Source organism: Typopeltis vanoorti, chromosome 15, assembly GCF_054136105.1.
Source record: "Typopeltis vanoorti isolate ZY-2024b chromosome 15, IOZ_Tvanoo_1.0, whole genome shotgun sequence".
Taxonomy (NCBI): domain Eukaryota; kingdom Metazoa; phylum Arthropoda; class Arachnida; order Uropygi; family Thelyphonidae; genus Typopeltis; species Typopeltis vanoorti.
This window is the reverse complement of record NC_143563.1, coordinates 49,079,212-49,101,513: the sequence shown is the minus strand read 5'-3', so window position 1 is coordinate 49,101,513 and position 22,302 is coordinate 49,079,212. Positions and strand designations below refer to the sequence as shown.

The 22,302-nt window shown below is 35.0% G+C and overlaps 1 protein-coding gene across 2 annotated transcripts in view; it reads left to right on the top strand.

Annotated features, from left to right (window-relative positions):
• Positions 1-20,413, top strand: part of LOC150098748 (putative serine incorporator) — a 245,919-nt gene extending 225,506 nt beyond the window's left edge. For both annotated transcript variants that reach the window (XM_090405622.1, XM_090405621.1), the window contains one exon: positions 14,205-20,413. In XM_090405622.1, coding sequence (XP_090261748.1) covers positions 14,205-14,346 — 142 coding nt within the window. In that variant the 3' untranslated portion in view covers positions 14,347-20,413. The remainder of the gene's footprint in view (positions 1-14,204) is intronic.
• The last annotated feature ends 1,889 nt before the right edge of the window (positions 20,414-22,302 follow it).

The window sequence follows — 22,302 nt, the reverse complement described above, 5'->3', positions numbered from 1 at the left end:
ATCCTTTCTGACATCTTGTATATGAATGAAGAAGGGTCCAAACTTTTAAATGAAGAGAAGTGTGTGTTAATACATGTAACTTACGGAAAAATATAATTAATTATAAATATGTCAAATTTATCCCGAACACCCTGTATATGTGACACAAAGAAAAATAAATAAAACAAAAGCATGCATTTTTCCCATAAATGAAATAGAAAATGTAGAAATAAACAAAATATTCAATTTCTTTATGTACCTGTACTAGATTTAAAATTTTATTACAGATATAAAAAGAATGGAAAGATAAAACCTGAAATATAGTAAGAAAGTTTTTTTTCACTTGGTTAAGAAGTAAATTATACTTGAGAAATGATATTCTTGCTTAATCCTTTATCCAAGTATAAGCAAACAGTTTGCATATATCTTCACGACTAACTATAGAGGCTGTTGACTTCACATCAATTGCCTTAATTTCCCATAAAGCAAAGCACACCTTTCAGATGGACATGTTGCTATGCATTATAGGAGAATTATTTCCCAAACCATTTTCAACAATTATTGAGATCTTATCAGTGGGAGCCAGACCGAGAAAGATGTAGAAAGTATTTTTAACTTGGGTATAGTTATGTTAAAGATACCAAGCAATTTTAAACCTGGCTTTACTCCATTTTTTCCAAGTAAGCAAACAGACAAAATGTCAAGTTTGCGCCTGCAATTTATGCAAGATTAGCTGATCCCACAGGTAGTGCAAGACCAAGGCAACTCGTGGTCGAGGTGGAGCAAGCTCTGATCACTAATCTTAATATTTACCCTTAATGCCAAAAGGGGATGTATGATGTTTTGTATTAAAGGCAAGGGGCCACTACCCAGACCGGTTTCGACCTTTATTGAGGTCTCATCAGTGGGGAGCCAGGCTAGAAATACCAAGATTTAGTAATGCAGAGCTTGTAAGTATTTTACCAAAACGAGTTACCATAAGGTGATCAAAGTTGAATTAATCAACCTTGTATCCCATAATGCAATGCACACTTCTTTTCAGATGTGCTTATTGTTGTTATGCATCATGGGAGTCACTTTCCAGACCAGTTCTAACCTTTGAGATCTCATTAGTGAGAGCTAGACCCCCCCCACACACACACAATGCAAAGGTTAACTAATAACTGTTCTGGCATGATGGAGATTGATTGGACTTGTGGTCCCTTATCCCTTTATCATGTGCAGAGAAATTGTTGGATTAAAGATGATTATTGAGCACTTGCCTTGCCTATTGTGGACTAATGGCAAAAAAATGGGGGGAAAAAAACTACCTATGTGGTGTGGTTTTTGGATTTTTTTGTGACAATAGAGATTTGTTTGTTGTAATCTACCACTAGGTTATCAACCACAAGGGACCTATGATACAGCCTTTTGCTCTGCATTAAGTTTAAAAAAAACTTAACTGTTCAGAGTGTGGTTTGGGGACATTTGTGTTTTGCAGGATTATGCTGACTATAGTCTACCAGGCAGATAATATGAGTGAGGGTGGCAGTATTTGTATAGAATTTTATTATTATTGTGTAGCCACCTCCCTGGAGTCTAAAGACTCATTGCAGGAGACACAATCTATCATACCTCTCTTTGAACCCATTAACAGAAAAGCACTCACAACTGACTCTGGCAACCCATTCCACTCATTCACCACTCTCCAAGACCTTTCATGTAGGAAAGTTCGATCACAGAGATACTGGCTTCTTGGTGAAGCTGTGCATTTCTTGCAAAACATGTTGCATTGAATGCTGTTCATAAACATTTTTTTTTTGGATTCTGTGGTTTGTTTGAGTCTGTCATGTGACTCCAGGTGGATGAGCACACATCAAAACTGGCTTGATCAGCACCTTGTATATGAGTGGTTTAAGCTTTTTGCTTATCCAGCTGTACCAACTGAGTAATGGATATAGCTGCCCTATTGCCCTGTTTGCTTTTAAGCAAACGTGATCAACATGAGTCATGAAGCAAAGCCCTTTATTTAGTGGTACCCCTAAGTTGGCTACTGGTTACTATAGAATGGAGAATGCGAAACAACCTTGCCCTCTGGAGATACTCATCTTGTAAATAGCATTGCATTGTTCTTGTCTATGTTGACAGTAGTTCACGATTTTTTTTTTTAACCATCATTCTAGTTCTTAGATTGTAGTTTTTTAGTTGATAACCTAGGTCAGAGAAGGATACCATTATTATACTATACAGTATTGTCTGTACAGAGACATTGTAGTGGCAACTATCTGTGGGATGTCAGCTGCATAGATGGTAAAAGAGCAGGTGTGATAACAGGGAGCCCTGGGGAGTGCCTGCTGTGATTTTACATTCATACAATCTGGTTTTCTGCAGCTTCACTCGAGTTTACAATCACCGAAGTAGGATTCGGTAAGTTTGACCAGCGTGGTGAGAATTTGGCCTCCAGGAGTTTGAAAAGAAGCCCATTCTTCCATATTTTGTTGAATGCCTTTCGGCACCATCCAGAAAGATTGCCCGTGTGTGCTGCTTCCAGTTGTGTCCTACACTGATATCTTTCATCACTGAGAACTTGTTGCCCAATGGGGTGTTCTCCCAAAATTCAAATTGCTCATCAGGGATGAGATTTAGTTTTTTTAGTGACTTTCTGAAGTTATTAGTTATAATCCTCTCAACTATGTTTCCCAGAGAGTATGGTAGGCTAATGGGAATAGTTTGTGGGAGAATTGTGCTGCTTTTCCTTGTTTTGGGATTAAGATAGTTTCTATCATGCTGGGAAGTAGTGATATCTTAATATTGTGTTTGATGATTTTGTTAGAAATCTAGAGCTGCTGCTTTCCGAAGTTTTAAGTTGTGTGATGATTCTACTGCTTGAACAGGAGATGTCAGTTTGATGGGGTTTTTTATAGTAAGAGCATTTTAGTATGTATATTTTACTGATGAGGTCTAGAGAAACAGATCTAGATCTGTTTCTCTAGGCTGTCAGGAAAAGCTTCGATTTTGTCTGCATCACAGTAGACCAGAACAGACCATGTATTAATGGATTGATAAGTTTATAGTCTCTGTGCAAAGTTTTGGTCATTTTCCAGTGTGCCTGGTCCTCTCTGTGTAAGGATAAGTTTTGTTTCCAGTTGTTGATTTCAATAGTTTTTAAATGCATATTGAAATTCATAGCCCTGTTCAGCACTTGTTGGTGTTCGGTGGTATTAGTGCCTGGCTCTGTTCTTTCCATGGATGAAATTTCTAATCTCTTTCAGAAAGAAGTCAGTCGGAGTTTGTGCTTGGGTATATCCCCACAGTGGCAGCTATTAATGAAGTTATCTGCTTTTCTAAGCTTGAAATTTGAGTAATCGATTCTTTCCTTTGAGTCAATGGTTGGACCTAGTCCAATAGATTTGAGGATATCATTAATTTTATCTGGTTGACTACTGGGAGAAAATCCAGGATATTTTCTTGTTGTGAACCCAGTTAGCATAAAACTTAGTTATGGTCAGAGCTTAGGTAATCCATCACACTTATTTGGTCTTAGTGCATGATATTTTGTGCCACTATCAAGGATATCTTTCAGAGGTCCTAAAATCACAATGTCCTTGGTGCTAGCAAAGTCACTGAGGGCTCTGTTTATTTATAGTTCTGCTGTTCTAACACTGTTTGCTTAGCATTCAGGTCTCCTGATGATAACACTGCTTGGTTTGTGTTCAGAATTTCAGTTAAGTCTGCTTCTTATTTATTTGGAGAATTATATATAGTGAGTATATTTTCAGGGGACCTGCATTTGCAGTTTTGGATCTCTATCCCTGTGATTTCTATGTTGGTATTGATGAGATTTCAGTTTAACAGTTTATTATCATTCCCATCACATATACAAGATATTTATATTATACAATTCAATGTGCACTATTATACAATACAATTAAAGTTGCACAATTCAATGTACAACATTATACAATACAGTTCAAGTATTATTATCATTTTCTGTTGGTAATTACACTTATTTTTTAGCTATTATTTTGTTACAGTTCATAAATGTTTCCTTATATATATATATATATATATATATATATATATATATATATATATATATATATATATATATATGTATAAGGAAATACAATACAATATAATAACAAAGTAAATCTTCTAAGAAAATTTGAAACATTAAAAAGAATACAAAATAACAGGAACTTCTCAAAACCACACATCAATGTTAACAAAGTTGTTATCAACAAATCTTCTTATATACTTTCAGATGAAGAAAAAAGCATCCTTAGTAAAGGTCTAAACCTTTCCCAAAATTTATACCGGAGACACTACTTACTAAAATAGAAAAAGCTACTTCATTTTTACCTTCACAAGATGCAAAACCACCTGCAGATAACATTACTTTAACAGAACGCAAAGCTATTAAAAGTTTAAAAAACAACAGAGATATAATTATCCTTCCTGCGGATAAAGGCAATGCAACAGTCATCCTCAACTCTGAAGATTACCAGAATAAAATGCTTGAATTACTACAAAATGATACCTACTCAATACTCGAGAGAGATCCAACTCGTGAACTTCAAAATCGTACAAACAACTTATTAAAAACAACCACTGAATTATCCCGAAACATTCGCTTATCTCTACACTCTCTCCATCCATTAATTCCTCGCATATATATGGTGTTCCTAAAATCCATAAAGAGAACACCCCACTACACCCCATTGTAGAAGGTATCAATTCTCCGACGTACAATCTTTCAAAATATCTTGCCAAATACCTCAAATGTTTTTCAAGCAAGTCGCCATCCTTTATCAAGAACACTACAGAATTTGTTTCATACATCAAGGATATAACAGCTAATGAAGATGAAATCATGGCTAGCTTGGACATGCTAGTAGTCCTGCCTGGAGTTAGCTTGCTGAACGCGATTAACATATCACCCAAAGTGGCTACTACAATTGCAGCTTTTCAGGATTTGGTTTGGTGCTTAAGCATTTGCTGTGGATGCCCGTGCAGTTGTTGTTAAAGTTCTTTGGTTTTCTTTTGTTTTTTAGGTGGCCAAATACACTTACACTTACGATAGATCACGAAGAAATCTGTCAGGCAGCCCTGGAATGGAATCCACAAGGAAAGAGAAAGCATAGCAGTCCTAAAAATACATATTCTTTAATAGAATGTGAGAAGAAGAGTTTTGCTGAACTAAGACCAATAGTTCTTAGTTCAGCCAAGGATAAGGAACTGATGGAAAGCATTGACTCCCGATGTTCCTGATGGAATCTGGTAAAGAAGAGCATATGGCTAACTTTAACAGCATTTAGTCCACAGTTTTGGAGGTCCCTTGTTACTTGCTCAGTGGTTACAGATTCTCTTATGCTGCACAGTACCACCTTGAAGGTTTTTTTTTTTTTTTTTCTGCTTGTTAGAGCAAATGTGTACTAAACGTTTTTATCATCCAGAATGTACCTAGTGCACTGTAGTTGGCAACATCTCTAGCTGTTGAACCCCCCCCCCCCCCCCCTTGTCCATGTTCCTGGCTCTTGATAGCTATGGCCACTATCATCCATTGTTCCTTAGCTCACTAGCTGGAGAAAATTTCCTTATTGTAATTTGTTTTGATAGGTGTCGGTTCCTTGCATTGTTTTTTCCTACTAAATTTGCATAACCCACCATGCAACAACCTATACAACCTTAGGTGTTGTATGGGTTAAATCTGAGGTAGTTTGTGAGTACATAGTTTGAGACTAGTCTGTTCTCATTATCTGGAGAGGCTGGTTCAACCTACAGTCAGTTGAACAATTTTTTCATCTGCAGTAAGGAATTCATAGAAATTTTTCAACTTGCAAATACTTTCTCAAACTCTACGCTTTCACATTGCAGATGGACCATTTTGTAATTGATAATGCAGTTATGATTGCTAAGTTAAGGAAATAAAATTACTGAGAAGAAAAGTAAACTGAAAAGAAAAACAGAGTAAACTTAGTAACTAACAGATACTTACCTCCACGGGTCTCAAACCCAATCACTGAAGATCACAATCAGTTTCAATGAGTCACCAAAATACAAAATCTAATATTCATATCAAGATCAATCAAATACAGGTAACTCCCATTATACGTTCTCAAGAATCACCATATAATTTGAAAATGAATAAAATGGGAAGCTTATAACATGAGATAATAGAGGTTGTATTCCCACATCAACAGAATAAATCTTTCAAGATTAATTAATCAAAAAGGCAGCTTTATTTATTACTAACAGTATTAAATAAAATATGCAATATACATTGTGCACCATCATTTTATATTGTGGTTTAAGCCAATAAGATTATAATTTAGTCGGCTAAATCCCAAATTGAAAGCCCATTCTCGTAGCCAGGTAGATGCCAACAGAGTGCACCACGAGACAGCGAGGATTTGACATTAGGTCAGAAGACCTTGCTTCGTCCTCCGCATTCCTTTAAAGGCTATGTGCTCTCCTCTCAGTTATACAGCTTCGACCCTTAATCATCACTTCAAGATCGGTACTATCAACATAAGAAGAAGCCTGAATAGCAAAGAAATGGAGTTAGCTGATGAATTAGGTAAGTACCAGATCAACATAATAGGGGTGACTGAAACAAAAAAGACCAACTGGCGAGATCTTTCTGAGCAATTAATACAAAATGTTATATTCAGGCAATGACAATCAAGGAAAAGAAGGAGTAGCGATAGTATTATTCAACACTAAATATGAGGCTAATCTTCTTCAATGGCAGAATTTCAAGTAGAGTGATGTGGGCAAATACCGGAATGGGGAATTGGACAATGAGACTTATTTGTGCCTATGGTCCCACAGAAGGTTCTACTAAGGTAGAAGTGGAGGAATTTTTTGAGGCTTTAGAGAAAGCAACTGACACAATGAAAAAGGAAAAGTTGGTCCTTGTTGGGGATCCAAATAGTAGAATAGGAAATGATTGTCAGACATACAAAAATATTTTGGGAAAATTTGGAGAAAAGAGCAAAGCTAATAATAATGGCAAATACCTGTTGGATTTATGTGTTAGTAATAATCAATCCAGGACATGGACTGATTATTACTAACACAATGTTCCAACATTAAAATGTGCACAAATTCACACGGAGAGAAGAGGCAAGGAATAAGAAAAGTTCATTGACTATGTTATTGTTGATAATGATGTTTTTTCCTAGAGTGTACAGAGAGTTTTTGAAATTGGAAATGATGATCATTTAGTCTTGAGCAGGATAAAATTGAATTTCTTCTTGAAAAGAAGAACATGTAAGAAAGTTTTAAAGCGAATAAAAGTTGCACAGTTTTCAGATGTGAACTGCAGACCAAAATACACAAGCATTATTGAAAAAAAATGTAAAAGTTTTAGAACAGGAACCAAACCTTGGAGATTCAGTGGCAATCCCTGAAGAAAAAGCTGATTGATTCAGCCAGAGAGGTATGTGGTGAGATTGTCTGCAAGAATAGAAAAATCGGAACTCCATGGTGAACACAGGAAGTTAGAGGCAGTGAAGGAAAAGAAGAAAGCATATCAAAAATTCCTGGCAAGTCAGTCTGTGCTCTTAGAGAATACAGAGACAAATGTAAGAAAGCTAAACACTTCGTAAAACCAGCTAAACGAAAGTCATGGGAAGACTTTGGTAAGAACATGGAAAATAAATATCAAGAAGGCAGCAAGGTATTCTGGCAATTGTTGAAGAAGCTCAGAAATGGAGGAAAGAGTGCTGTGAAAGGAATTAAAGATGGTAAAGGAGACATGAAAACTGGAGAAAAAGTTATCCTTGAAGTATGGAGTAATTACTTCGGAAAATTGCTAAATTAAACAAGCAGTGATAGCGCAGTGGTAAAAAAAAACACTCAACAGAGATGCACTCAGGAATACATATCCATACTTGAAGTAGAAAAAAACTATCAAAAGCCTGAAATGTGGAAAGGCAGCTGGAGTAGATGAGATTCGACCAGACATGCTTTTATACCTGCACATTCAAGTGTGCAGGTATAAAAGTTTTACAGTAGCTGCACTGCATAGTTCAGAAGACCTGGACAGAGGGATGAATTCTGGATGATTGGAGTAGAGCTCTCATAGTACCCATATATAAAAATAGAAATAAAAGTGAATGTGAGAATTACAGAGGTATCTCTCTGCTGAGTGTTCCTGGTAAGATTTATGCAAGTATACTTGAGAAAGCTGGATTCAGGCCAAATAGAGGCTATCAGGATTAGTTTCACTTTATGACAAATAGTTGAGAAATCACGGGAATATAACAAAGATCTGTATTTAAGTTTTGTGCCGAGAGAGAAGCTATTCAAAATGCTACGGTTATATGGTGTCAACGGGGCATTAAATCAAGCAATACTTAATCTATTTGGGTTGTAAGTCAGCATCTAGAATTGAAGGAAGTACAGGAAGATGGTTTAATTTTAAATCTGGCATCAGACAAGGACATACATTATCCCCTCTGTTATTCATTATCTATATGGATCACATTATGAACAAAAGTAGTATTAAACCTGATATCAAAATTGGAAATGTTAATCTCAGCTATTTACTTTATGCAGTTGATGTTATACTTTTAAATAAATCTAGTACAAGTCTGCAAGATTCCCTGACTAAATTGAATAACTATTGTAATAGATATGGTATAAAGGTCAACAATAACAAAACAAAGACAATAAAAACAGGCAGGAGCATTGAAAATATCAACTGCATTGTGATTGGAGAACCTACAGAACAAGTACAACATTTCAGCTACTTTGGCATCAATTTTTAGTGAAGATGGTAAATTAAATATGGAAATAGACAATAGAGTCAACAAAGCTGATATGGTAGGAAGTCATCTGAATAAATTTATATGGAATATGAGAGAAATTAGTCAAAACACTAAATTAGCTGTATATAAGACATTGTTCAAACCAATTTTAACTTATGGATCTGAGAGCTGGGTCAGAAATAAAACATTTGTCCACAGATATGAAAGTTAAGGAGCATGAACAGATGGCCTCAATGGGAATATCATATTAAAAATGAGTTTATTAGGAAAGAACTTGACGTTGTTAGCATGCAGAAATGTGTTAGTAGAGCTAATCTCAGTGGTATGGTCACTTAAACAGAAAGGGAGAGGAAAGATTAGCAAAACAAGTGTTCTCTGCCAGGTTGGCAGGAAAAAGACCCAGATATAGATGGATTGATACAGTAAAAAGTGCCTTAGAAGACAGAAATATAAGATCTGATAATGTTGGAATAACAGATTGATTTGGAGGAAAATTGTAGATAGGAAGTTATTGGTGATTCAAGTTTTTCATGTTAGTACTATCATATCCTGTACACACCCTTGAGAGTACATGTCAGGAATTTGATGATGAATTCTTCATCATCTAGATGGTAGCCTACATTTTTCAGTTTGCTGACTGTCATCACCATCTTAGTCAAAAGACTGAAAGTGTTAAAACATTAAATACATCATGCCCATTCTTTATGTTCTTCAGATGAATTATTTCTGTTACAGAAAGAATTGCAGTGTATATTTAATGCCACCTTTTTATCTAATGGTTTTAAGGATTCTTAAAACTTCATATTCAATCTCTTATGTGCATGGCATTAGTGAACAGATAGCAAAAGTTTTAAAATCACTGAATATTTTTGTTGCCTTTTTCCCCATCAGAAAAATTTCCACCTTTCTCACTTCTAAGGACAAGCTTCCACTTCTCAATTATCCAGGAGTCTACCAGACTCCTTGCTCTTACGGGTTATCTTATTTGAGGCTAACAGGAAAATCTGCTTTTATTCACCTAGAGCATCGGTTCCCAACTGGTGGTATGTGTACCCCCTGGGGGTATGTGCTGGGACATTCAGGGGTACATGAAAAATAATCAGTAATGGCAAAAGAAAAAGTAAAGTAAACAAAATGCAAAACATTAGTTATGGAACAATAAATGGTAAGTTTGAATCATCACTATTTTAAAAACATGGGGTACAATTTGTAGAAATGGGTTTAAAAGAAGTACACAAGTGGAAAAAGGTTAGGACCCACTGGTCTAGAGGAAGAACATGTCTTATATTAAGTATCATGAGTCTGAGCAGTCTGGACTTGCTTAGCATGTATTGACACTAAACATAGTGTTCATTGGAACAAGCCAAGTTCATCATAAAAGTCATTTCCTCATAGAACAGCTTTATAAAGAAATGTGTGTAATTTTACTTCACTGTCCTAACAGATCCAATGGTCTATATCTATCCCATTTGTGGGAGATATTTTTTTTTTAATTCAGCTAATCTTTCTTAACTTTAGAAATACACTTTTATTAATACAGACCAGTATTTTACAAATAAACATTTATTAAAACCTTTATTAGGTTTTAATAAATGTTTATTTGTAAAATACTGGTCTGTATTAATAAAAGTGTATTTCTATCTATAAAAACGACCAAAAATGTATACCTTTCTTAACTTTATTTTGTCTGAACACACACACACATTTTATATATATATATATATATATATATAATAGATGGATTGATTTTTTTTGATGGACTCTGTCATATATATATATATATATATATATATATACGACAGAGTCCATCAAAAAAATGTATACACACTTTAAGAGATGTCATTCTATGGAATTTTTTCAAAGTTGGATCGAATTATGGTATCAATGTGTAGTATGATGTTATCTCAAAAGATGTTGTTACTCACATGAATACTAGCATCAACACGTGACCAGTAGGACAGTCAAGCAAAATGGCCAAGGCACGATTGTCATTCGAGGAACACAAGACCATTTTAAAGTGGTATTTCAAATTTCAGAATGTTGTTGAAGTTCAACGACAATGGAGGCATGAGTTTGCAACACAACCTCCAACATGCCTGACAATTGCACATATTTGTTTGTGTTTACTGGGCTCAAGAAAATCCGGGTGTTATGTGGACAAGGCAATCAATTTACTGGGGCTCAGTGTCTGGTATGGATTGTCATCTAGGGGTTTAATAGAACCATTCTTCTTTGAAGGTACTGTTACTGGTCAAGTGTACCTAGACATGCTACACACAGCCAATTTACCTGCCATTCATGCATTCTATGGGAATGATCAATTTCTTTTCCAACAAGATGGCGCACCACCACACTATCACCGGAACGTGAGAGCTTACCTCGATGAGAGTTTGCAGGGACAATGAATAGGACGAAGAGGTGCAGTTGAGTTCTCCTGATTTAATACCCTTGGACTTCTACCTATGAGGGACTCTAAAGGATGTAGTGTATCGTAGAAAACCAGCTACACTGGTGGCCCTTCAGAAAGAAATTGAAATGACATGCGCAGAAATCCCACTGGGCACTTTGGCCAAGCAGTAGTTCACCATAATGAGTGTCTGGACGTTAATGGCAACCACTTTGAGCACTTCATGTAATTGGAGAAGTCAAAGGTAACTTGTATTCATCCCTTGATGTCCGTATAAATTTAGTATTGCAATTTTTACAGGTTTTTCTTTTGCTGAAGTGTGTATACATTTTTTGACGGACTCTATGTGTAAGTGAGTGTGTATTTTTTTCCCCATAAGTTAGGAAATTATTGATCTTTTATAGTTATCTTAACATTAGCTACCTGTTATTTAATTGCCATTCTGTGATCCTGTACTGATGATGTCTGCAACGCTTAAGTGAAAATTCTATGCTAATAAAGTTTTTTACTTGTTTTCCTCCAGTTTTATAATTTTTTATTAGAATTTTTTTAAACTCTCATCCTAACTAGAAATAAAATCAATAGGATTATTACTCTAATAGGATCAGAAGAGAAGGGGCCAATAACTAGAAGTGTTACAAAAAAAATCCTCCTGTAATATTCTCTTTATCCCATACTACAACAGCCTTGTTGATAAGATTAATATTAAGTTTTTAGAACTTAGGAGCTTTCAGTTCGAGAAATATGAAATTCAGTGGAGGTGGTTTTCCTTTAAAAACTTTAGCAAAACAAAAGCGAAATTTATTAAAAGTTCAGAATGAAAAGTGTGCAAGTCTTTGTCTATTGAATGAAAAAAAAAAAAGAAAGTATCTGATGTATATTTCATGGAGAAACAGTACAGTCGTGACTCTTAGATAATGCCAGAATTTCCTGACTGAGTCTATCTAAGTTGTTAGTGACAAAAGGATTCCTGGAACAGCTGACTAGTAATTCAAATTTCTGTTCGAGATTGTCGTGAACATATTACATATTCAGAATATTCTGATGAAATTCGGAGAACATTATTAAATAACTGTAGTCAACAGATAATGATTAAGAGAGCCAAATTCTTGGGTCTCTTAATCATTTTATTCGCTCTTAATGTATTCAATTTATTAATAAATTAAGAGTGAATTTTATTAATCACTCTTAATAAATGGAGGCACATAGCAAATTTACAGAACCTTGATATGAATACAGCCATGGGATTAGATAGTATACCAGCTGAGTTTTTAAGTGAAGGTGCTAAGGAATTGTAGGTGCCTTTGACCACATTGTTTAATCTAAGTGTCAGCTCTGAGTTAGTCCCAATGGGATGGAAAGGGGGGAAATAGATGGAGTCAAGAAACTGAGTGCAGTTAGCAAGGTTGTTAGAACTAGATTTTTGTCCTGGACAGTGGTGAATGAGTGGAATAGGTTGCCAGAGTCTGGTGTGGGTGCTATGACTGTGAATGAGTTCAAATCAAAGTATGATAGATACTGCACAAATGTTGGATAGTGCTTGGCATAATGCTTAGGGCCTCTGAGTCTAAGGACTTCATGGAGTAGCCCATAATAATAATAATAATAATAATAATCCTTGACGAATGGCATCTGAGTATAATATGCCCCATACATAAGGAAGGCAATGTAATAATCTGCTCTAACTATAGAGGAATTAATTTTCTCCAACATTCTATTCAAGAGACTTTATCCCTATGTAGAGAATGTTATCAGTGTGGATTCTGTCGAGGATCTACAAATGACCAGATTTTTACTGCATGCCAAATACTTGAAAAACATACATTTGTAAATGAAACACACCATCTCTTCATAGATTTTAGAACTGCATATGATAGCACAGACAGGTCTGATTTATTTATTGTAATGATGGATCAAAGATACCTCAAACTTATTGCCTTAATTAAAGCTACAATGAGAAACACTCAATGTCAGATCAAAATTCAAAAGTTCTAGCATATGTAGAGGATGTTGATATTATAGGAAGGAACAAAGCAATGAAAGACACTTTTATCAGTTTAGAAAAGGCAACAACGAAGATGTATATGCTAGTAACAAGAAAAACTTGTGATGATGATCCTTTCAAATCAAAATGGGTTCATATAAATTTAAAACGATACATAGTTTTATATACCTGTGATCAGAATTTAAAACTGGGTGTTATCAATGATGGATGAAAGATTATTAGGTCTATTTGAAAGAAGGGTTCTCAGACATATTTTTGGAGCAGTACAAGAGATTGGAATGTGAAGAAAAATATAGTTATGAATTGTATAGACTATTTAATGAGCCAGACATTAAGTGCATAAAAATCAATAGATTAAGTTGGGAAGTACATATTATACACATGGATAATAACAGAGTTGTTAAAAAGATATTCAATGCTAGACCAAAAGGAAAAGTGGAAGACATATTCAGATGGGAGGATGGAATGATCCAGGATTTAAGACTCTGGGAATTAAAAACTGGAGGAACTTACCAATGAATAAGAATAAGGCTGGCAAAAGTTTCTGAAAAAGGCCAGGGTCCACACAGGGCTGTGAACCAGTGGTGATAAGGAAAACTCATGGTTTTAGAATGCTTGGTGTTGGAATCAGGTTCAGTTCCATGTATCTAGGAGCCAGCCTATAGAACAGTATTACTGCTTGAACCGCAAATGTACAGGCTCTGGATCCATACAAATTCGGATTGTTTGAGGGTATCACCTATACTGCATATAAGAAGGGGGGGGGGACTAAAAAGAAAACATGGTGGCCACCACTTAAATGCCTCCATCTAGCAAGGAGTTGTTTCATCGGGTGATGAAAGCTATTTACCTTTTTAGAGTATATTTCTCATTTTCTTCATCAAAGGTATGAAATTTTCGTTTCAAGTTTATAGAAATATTTTGATATTTTTCTTTAAAATATCAAAAGTAATTACATTTATTTAAATTTTTATACTGTTATACAATCCTTGAAAAAAAAAGAATCCACTAAAATGCCAGTGAACTTTTCATTGCTACTTTTTTTTTCCTCCTCTAGGCCAAGTGACAATAAAGTAACATTGAATGGTGTAAATGAAGCATCACTCTGGGTGAAAGTCAGTTCTAGCTGGCTTTGTATCGCACTCTACATATGGACATTGGTGGCACCAATGGTTCTTCCTAATCGAGAATTCAATTAAGCTATCAGCAATTTGAATTTCTTGGTCATGTGTTCTTAATGATTTTATTAAAATTTATGTTCATTATTTTTAGTTTATTTAATTGAGATACATATATAAATCATGAACTGTAAACACTAAAATCACAAGCATTATTTAAAGGTAGCGTTAATATTTGAAATGTGTGCAGTGATTGTGGCTACTGTGATAAGTTCTTAGTAAGTAGAAAAACTGTTTTCTATGATTGGATTAATGTTATCATTAAATGAGACAAGTTAATCATATCATTCTCCAAACTCCTCTACATTGTTATCTGTGTTACTTTTGTGCCATGTTATTCAGGTGGCTTAGACAAAAGAGGCGGTTATTTTTATGTAAATCAATTATTGTTCTTATTATACTAAGCTTTTGTACTTCTAAGTGGGTCATGTATGTGAGTAGATTTAATCTTAGTGAATTACACTATCATGAATGCTATCTAGGGAATTTTTCTTAACATTAATACTGTCCAACCACAGATGCGAGACCCTCAGCTGGCAATGTGCCAAGAAGAGTCAATTCATGTTGAAGGGAAGAAAGGAATACGGCGATGCATGAATTCTATATAACTAAGATGAAAAGCCAAACGGCTATTTTTTCTGGCGAGGTTGATAAGTAAAGGGGATAAAAATCCCTTATTGTTTTTCAGCCAGTATGCGAGTTTTGCATACTGGCTGAAAAACAATAAGGGATTTTTTATCCCCTTTACTGATGCATGAATTGGTTACCAATAAGCGAGATCACATGCTTTATACGTAACTTTTTAACTGTTTTACAAGCAACATAGTTATCACTTTAAAAACTAGAATTTTCATGAAAGAAAAGCTAATTTTCTGACATATAATAATAAACACTCATCTCATGAAACACATTGATTACCCTATTATCGGAATGGATTCCCCTTCTTCTGCCATGCGCAGAAATGTCGAGGGTTTTGCATCTGTGGTCACAGAGTAACGTTTTTTTTCCCTTTAAATCATTGCATAACTTTTCTCATTTACTCCTGTGATAAGATTTTTACAGCAAACATATACAATTTGTTCATTTAAGCTTATTCCACATACTCATTTAATTATCACTTTCATATCTTTTGAAAGGAAATAGCAAATTGTTGAAATTATGCTAACAGTGAAACATTTGAGATATTTTTATGGTTTGGCAATGCAAAATTGATCATATACTTTTCTGTAGTGTATAAATCTATTGTTTCTTTAAGAGTAATTTTTCAAATATATTACAAACATTTTGTCACTTTTTAATAAGAATTATAGTTCAGAATATTTCTAGTTAATTTTTTTAAGAAACTTTTGCTAATTTTGTATGTCCAAGAAGATAGATATTTTGAGTAAATAAATAAAACAGTTGCTGATATGTTATTCAGAAAAACTAATATATTGCCTTGCATTATAAATTGTACACTAGTTACTAGTGCTTTCTGTAAAATAAATGCAGTCGAACTTGGTTATAACGAGCACCACAAGAATGGCAAAATTTTCTCGTTATAGCTATTACTCACAGTATCAGTGAGTTAAATCTGCCTCCTTTTTTTTTTTTTTTTTTCCAATAACTCGATAAAAAAATAATTTAAAAAAAAAGGAAGTGTTCTTCTTGGATTCCTTAGCTGGTGCCTGGATGGGGCTGGCCCCTTAACCAGTACGTTGCTGTGGATGCCACAGGACTATGGATGCTACATATAATTGCCATGATGTATGGTCAAGGGCTTTCCACTTTGCTTCTGTGAGATAGAGCCACTGATTCTTTAGGTTGCTTGATTTCCTCAGATTCCCAAATTTTCTTAGGACGGCTGGTTGTGTCGTGCAGTGTGCAGGTTATTGTACACCTTTTGGATGTTTAGCACTTTTTAGCCGGAGCTATATTCTTGCCTGGATTAAGTAGTGGTTAGAACCACAGGGCCATGCATTGCTCACAGATCTTTCATAGATGATCGATAGCGATTGCTGATGAGAAAATAGTCCAAGATTTATGTATCCTTGCCATTGGGTGCTCGACAAATAATTTTATGTTTTTGTGACTTTCTGAAAATGCTGTTTGTGACTAGCACACTGTGGGCAGCAGCAAATGATAGTAGTCGTATTCTGTTGTCATTTGCTTGGCAAGTCCAAATCTTTCAAGTGTCTCCTTCCAGCCAGTTGTGTTAGTGCCAAATAGGCATTAAAATTGCCAATTAAGATGATTAGGTCCTTCTTAGGGTTGATGACATCTTGGAGTTGACTGTAGAATGCATCTAGACAGACTAACTTCATTTGGTGCGTATATGGCAATGACACGTGCTTGTACTGTGCTAGCTAGTGTCAGCAGAGCTAATCAGCTTGATAGTGGCTGGAATGTCAGGATGCTTTTTTTTTTGCTACTTTACTGTTTAGTGCAAATCCTACTCCTTTTGTGTGTTTTTCACCACCAAAGTAGAGGAGTATCATTTTCTCATCACTGTTTAGTATATGGATTGTTCTGGGAGTCACAGCTCTGAAAGTGCTGCAATTGAGATTTTACAATTTGACAACTCGTGTGCAATTATTTCTAATTGGCCAACTTGGCAGCCTGTTTGTACATTCCAAGCAGCTAGTTTAATATCCAGCTATGGCGTGATGATTTTAAGCTTTACGTTCAAGTTCATGCCAGTTGCATATTTCACATCAGTGCCCTGACTATGGTTATTAACCAGTACTGCTGTATCTGCTGCCCCAGGTGCAGTAGCTTGGGTTTGTAGCATATTTTGTTGTTTGTCCATTGGTTTCTTGCCTGTTTACAGCCCCCTCAGCTGGGGTGGGGGGCAACAATAGTTTCCTACAGGCGGACATTGTTAGTCTGGTTTCTCAGTTGAGACCTATCTGAATTGGGTTCACTTCTGGTAGCTACGCTGCTGCCAGCATTGCTGACAATCTCATTGAAGCAAGGTCATGTCTAAGGAGGGAAAAGAAGTATTAGAGAGAAAATAGTACAGTTACATACTTAGATATTATTTGCACGAACATGCTTGTATATACTACAATTGACTTGATAATAAACACAATTTTTAAAAACAAAGATGATGATGATAATAATATTTGGTTTACAGATCAAGTATTGATAAAATTTATTAACTCTACCAACTAGTTTCGCCATACTTTAACTGTTGGCATCTTCAGGGCACTGACATATAGGCTTAAAACAATCTCACAATTATGAGTAACTGTAAAACTGACAAGAATAATTACAAATAAAATAGCATTGAACGTGAGTGAAAACACGTATCGCGTGTACAAGATTAACTAGCTATTGCTGCTAAGGAACTTCCTGTAGTTTGTGTTGAAGTTCATTTCTTGTATTTTTAGAGATCTAATTAGTGGTTTCCATTTCTCTGGGAGTATTAAACCTTGATTTCTGTTAAGGTTAACAGTAGAACGAGCGACTGTGGCTGCTTCTTTGAAAATTCTTGATGGTAGTTTTCCTCTATGTAAGGGGAACAGCTTTTGTTCCATTCAATGACATGGTTAGTTGTAGAGAAATGAGACGATAGGCCAGAAATGTCCTGTCTGTTGATTTTTACATAGCCAATGTGCTCCTTTTGCCTGATTTCAAGGACTTCTTGAAGTCTGTCCAATGTAACTTGAGCCACATGAGCATGGAATATTATAAACACCAGCATATTTATAGAAAGGATGGTTGTCATTTGGAGATCTTAGTTTATGTGAGATGTGGTGAGAGCCCACTTTCATGTACCGACCTCTTTATGGAAGACCTTGAAAACAAAATCCTATCCCAAATTATTCCCAAACCTAAAATTTGGTATAGATATGTGGACGATATCTTCATTCATCATTTAGAACAACAACAAAGATGATCTATATGACTTTCTCAAAAAGATTAACTCCTTCCATCATTCAATTAAATTTACTCTGGAACTTGAAAGAGACAAACAACTACCATTTTTGGACATCTTAATCAAAAAACAAATTGATGGCAGCATAAATCTATCAGTTTACAGGAAACCGACCAATACAGGACGCTACCTACATTTCAGCTCCTCTCACCACATCTCACATAAACTCAGCATTGTACACATGTTAAAGAAAAGAGCTATTAGCATCACAACGGACAACGAGACCCTTCAAGATGAGTTAACATTAATTTCTAACGATCTGTACTTAAATGGCTATCCAAGAAGACTAGTCGATAAAATCCTTTTCTCTGAACCACCACAAAGAGAACAAGAAGGTATTCAATATATAAAAACTATTGCAATTTTGTATGTAAATAGAATCTCCAAGAAGCTCGCCAGCCTCCTCAACCCACACAAAATGAGTAACATTTAAACCAATAGAAACTATTCGTAACCTACTAAGATCTCCAAATGACAACCATCCTTTCTATAAGTATTCTGGTGTTTATAATATTCCATGCTCATGTGGCTAAGGTTACATCGAACAGACTTCAAGAAGCCTTGAAATCAGGCAAAACGAGCACATTGGCTACTACGTAAAAATCAATAGACAGGACATTTCTGGCCTATCATCTCATTTCTCTACAACTAACCATGTCATCGAATGGAACAAAAGCTGTTCCCCTTACATAGAGGATTTTATTTGTAATTATTCTTGTCAGTTTTACAGTTACTCACAATTGTGAGATTGTTTTAAGCCTATATGTCAGTGCCCCGAAGATGCCAACAGTTAAAGTATGGCGAAACTAGTTGGTAGAGTTAATAAATTTTATCAATACTTGATCTGTAAACCAAATATTATTATACTAATTCATATGATCAAGAAAATAAATGTTCATTATAAAGATGATGATGTTATGTTAGATTTTAAATTGATCCAGCAAACCGTTATTACATACAAAATCGTCGTGTCGAAATAGTTTAGTAAATTTATCTGCTTGTGCCTTCAAGATCGGACCATTTATTGAGAATCCAGCACTTTGTGTAGTGAATCATTGAAGTAATGCTTCATAGACATTTCTGAACTTGCACTTTCTAAAATTTTTTCATTTCAGTTATGTCGATTTCCAATACTGATATGTAAGCATCTTTATTCCTCTGTATTGTCGATACTTTGAAGAGCACAAAGAAAACTTTTTACACACTTTTTAACATTTTTCGTGGCATGTTCTAACTAATTTTGAACAAATAATTTTGAATTTTTCACAAATCAAGAGACACTTTCTTTTAGCAAACATGCTTCTGACAGAAAGATTCATTTTTAACCAATTTTACAGTTGTAGTAGTAGTGTTTGGGTAAAGTGAGGAAAGAGGGCTGGAAATTAGACACTTTAGAGAGAAGGGTAATGAGGAGTTTGTCCCCAATGACAAGATCAGGTTATAAACCAGCCTGTAATCTGATGCAGGTGGTCATAAAATCCAAGTCACTTCTTTCTTTTTGTCTATTCCAAGACCAACCACAACATTTAAGAATGTTTGCATAGTTACCAAGATTTGTATGGTATGTCTGTGTGCTCATTATAAAAGTGAGCAATTGTATGGAAATATGCATAAATGAAAATCATTATGGCTTTTTGCTCATTGCAGCTGTCTTGTTATTTCGTGCCCATTACAGCAAAGTTCGACAAAGTGAATTGTTTCTATGCTTGTTTCATGACAATTATTTTCATGTACCAAGAAAATTTGTTCTAAATTCCTGTGTTGGTTTTATTCATGTAATACAAAGATGAAAAACCAGTGTACATCAAATGTGTGGAGGAAGAAGATGGTTAAAAATGAATTATTTAGATTTCACTGAGTTATTTATTTTTTGCTATTTTGAGTGTATACATAAATTTTAGTTCATGAGCAAGGCTTGGTTTAATTGTAAATTTTCTTATGTGGATATGAGTGTCAAACACTAGTAAAGAGCTCTGAATATATTTGAAGTGCATGTATTTTCATTCAGTATGATAAAGATACTGTTGACTCAAAATTGTTTCAGATATATATATATATATATTTTTTTTTTTTTTTTCCCTCCCTATCAATTATAGATTCTGTAGAAATATACATATTTGCTTCTGTACTTTGTACATTTTTATATTCAATAAAGCACATGTAGCTAAATGGTTTCAGATTATTTTTAAAATGATTAATATTTGATAGATATAATTGTTTATTTTCAGTAAATATTGTATGCTTGGGTATAACTGAATATTCTGATAATGGAATTATAGGAATTTATTAGCAAAAATTTTATAAGTACTTTTATGTAGCCTGAATGTAGCTCAGGTATAATTTCAAATAGTGCACAGCTAAACTATGAAAATTCCTAGATTCAGCACCAACCATCAAATGCCTTCCATATACCAATGGAAAGACATTTGAGAAAAGGCAATGTGACTGGCATAAAATTCTAAGCATTCTAAAAATGATGCGTACAGAATTTTTTAATTAAAAGTATTTATTATTAAGAGAGACCTCCATGAGTGCTAGTTCATGTAGTTCCCCCCCTCAATGGGGACTACATGCACTAGCTATCATACTTATTCTTGAATTCATTCACACTGCTTGCACTGACAACATCCAATGGCAATCCATTCTGATCATGCATCACCCTATGAGAGAAAAATCTAGCACTCTTGTCCTTTCCCCACCCTCCATAAATTGAAAAATTCAATTAACTGAAATCCTGTATGACCCTTCCAGAAGTTTGTATCTGCAGTCTGCAAATTCTCAATCTATCTTCATAATCAGTACTTGTCAAATCCTTCCCAACATCACCAATATTCCACAATCCTGATATCATTTTTAACACTCTCCTTTGCACTCTCTCCAATATATCAGAATCGCTGGACCAAGCACTGATCCTTTTGATACACCACTGGTTACCTTAAATCTTGCAGATGCGTATCTCCCCCCCCCCCCATATACCAGTTTCTGATATGTCAGTCAACCATCCTCTTATCCACGCTAATATTCTATAATCCACATCCATATTCTCCAATTTATGCGACAGTCTACCATGCTGTATTCCATCAAAAACCTTAGCAAAATCCAAAAGTATTACAATGTATCCATTCCCCTTGCTAGTTCAATGGTAACATTGTTATAGAATGTGAGCAAGTTGCTAAAACATGACCTTCCCTTAATAAAACCATGTTGCTCATTGTAAAGTAGAAAATCACTGTCAACCCATTTCTGAATGTGAGCCTAACCAATTTTTCCAAAATTTTCACCACCACCACTCCTGAGACACTAATTGGTTGATATTTGGATACATTGATCTTTGCACCACTATTGTGCAATGAAATTACCATACATTTCTTTCCTGTGGAATCTCCCTGTTCTGAGACTCATATTAAACAGCCTGGTAAAAGGAATAGCTAGTTCAGCTGAATACTCTTTTAGCACACATGCTAATATTCCATCAGTCCCTATTGCTGAATTCTTATTCAGTTTGTGCAACAGTTCTAATACCTTGTCCTTATACACCTGAGTTTCTTATCCAGTGAAGAGGTAGCAGTGAGCTCAACATTGCGTATACCAGGTTAATAGCTTTTAACAATATGGGCACTCATTAGTTACCCTCATGCCATCTGCATTTAGAAGAGTTATTCTTTCATATTCATTCTTTCTTTTACTTGCAGCATATGAATAGAATTCTTGTGGATTGTCTTTAGCACACAGATCCAGTTTCTTTTCATACTCTGACTTTGCTTTCCATGTAACAGTTGACTCTTCTAGCTGGCTGCTTATAATTTTCATAATGGACATCATCCGTATGTGCACGATATTCCTTTCACATCATCCTTTTCTTACTAATCTCTTGCTTAATAAGATTACACATCCATTTGACTCATTCTATTTATTCTTCAAACTCTCAGAACACATTCTGATATAGCATCATTTAAGTATTGTTTAAATACTTCCCATACACTGTTGATATTCTTCTCATCTGGCTACCAATCCTATTCGACTGAACTCAGTATACTGCTCAGTTGATCATAATTTCC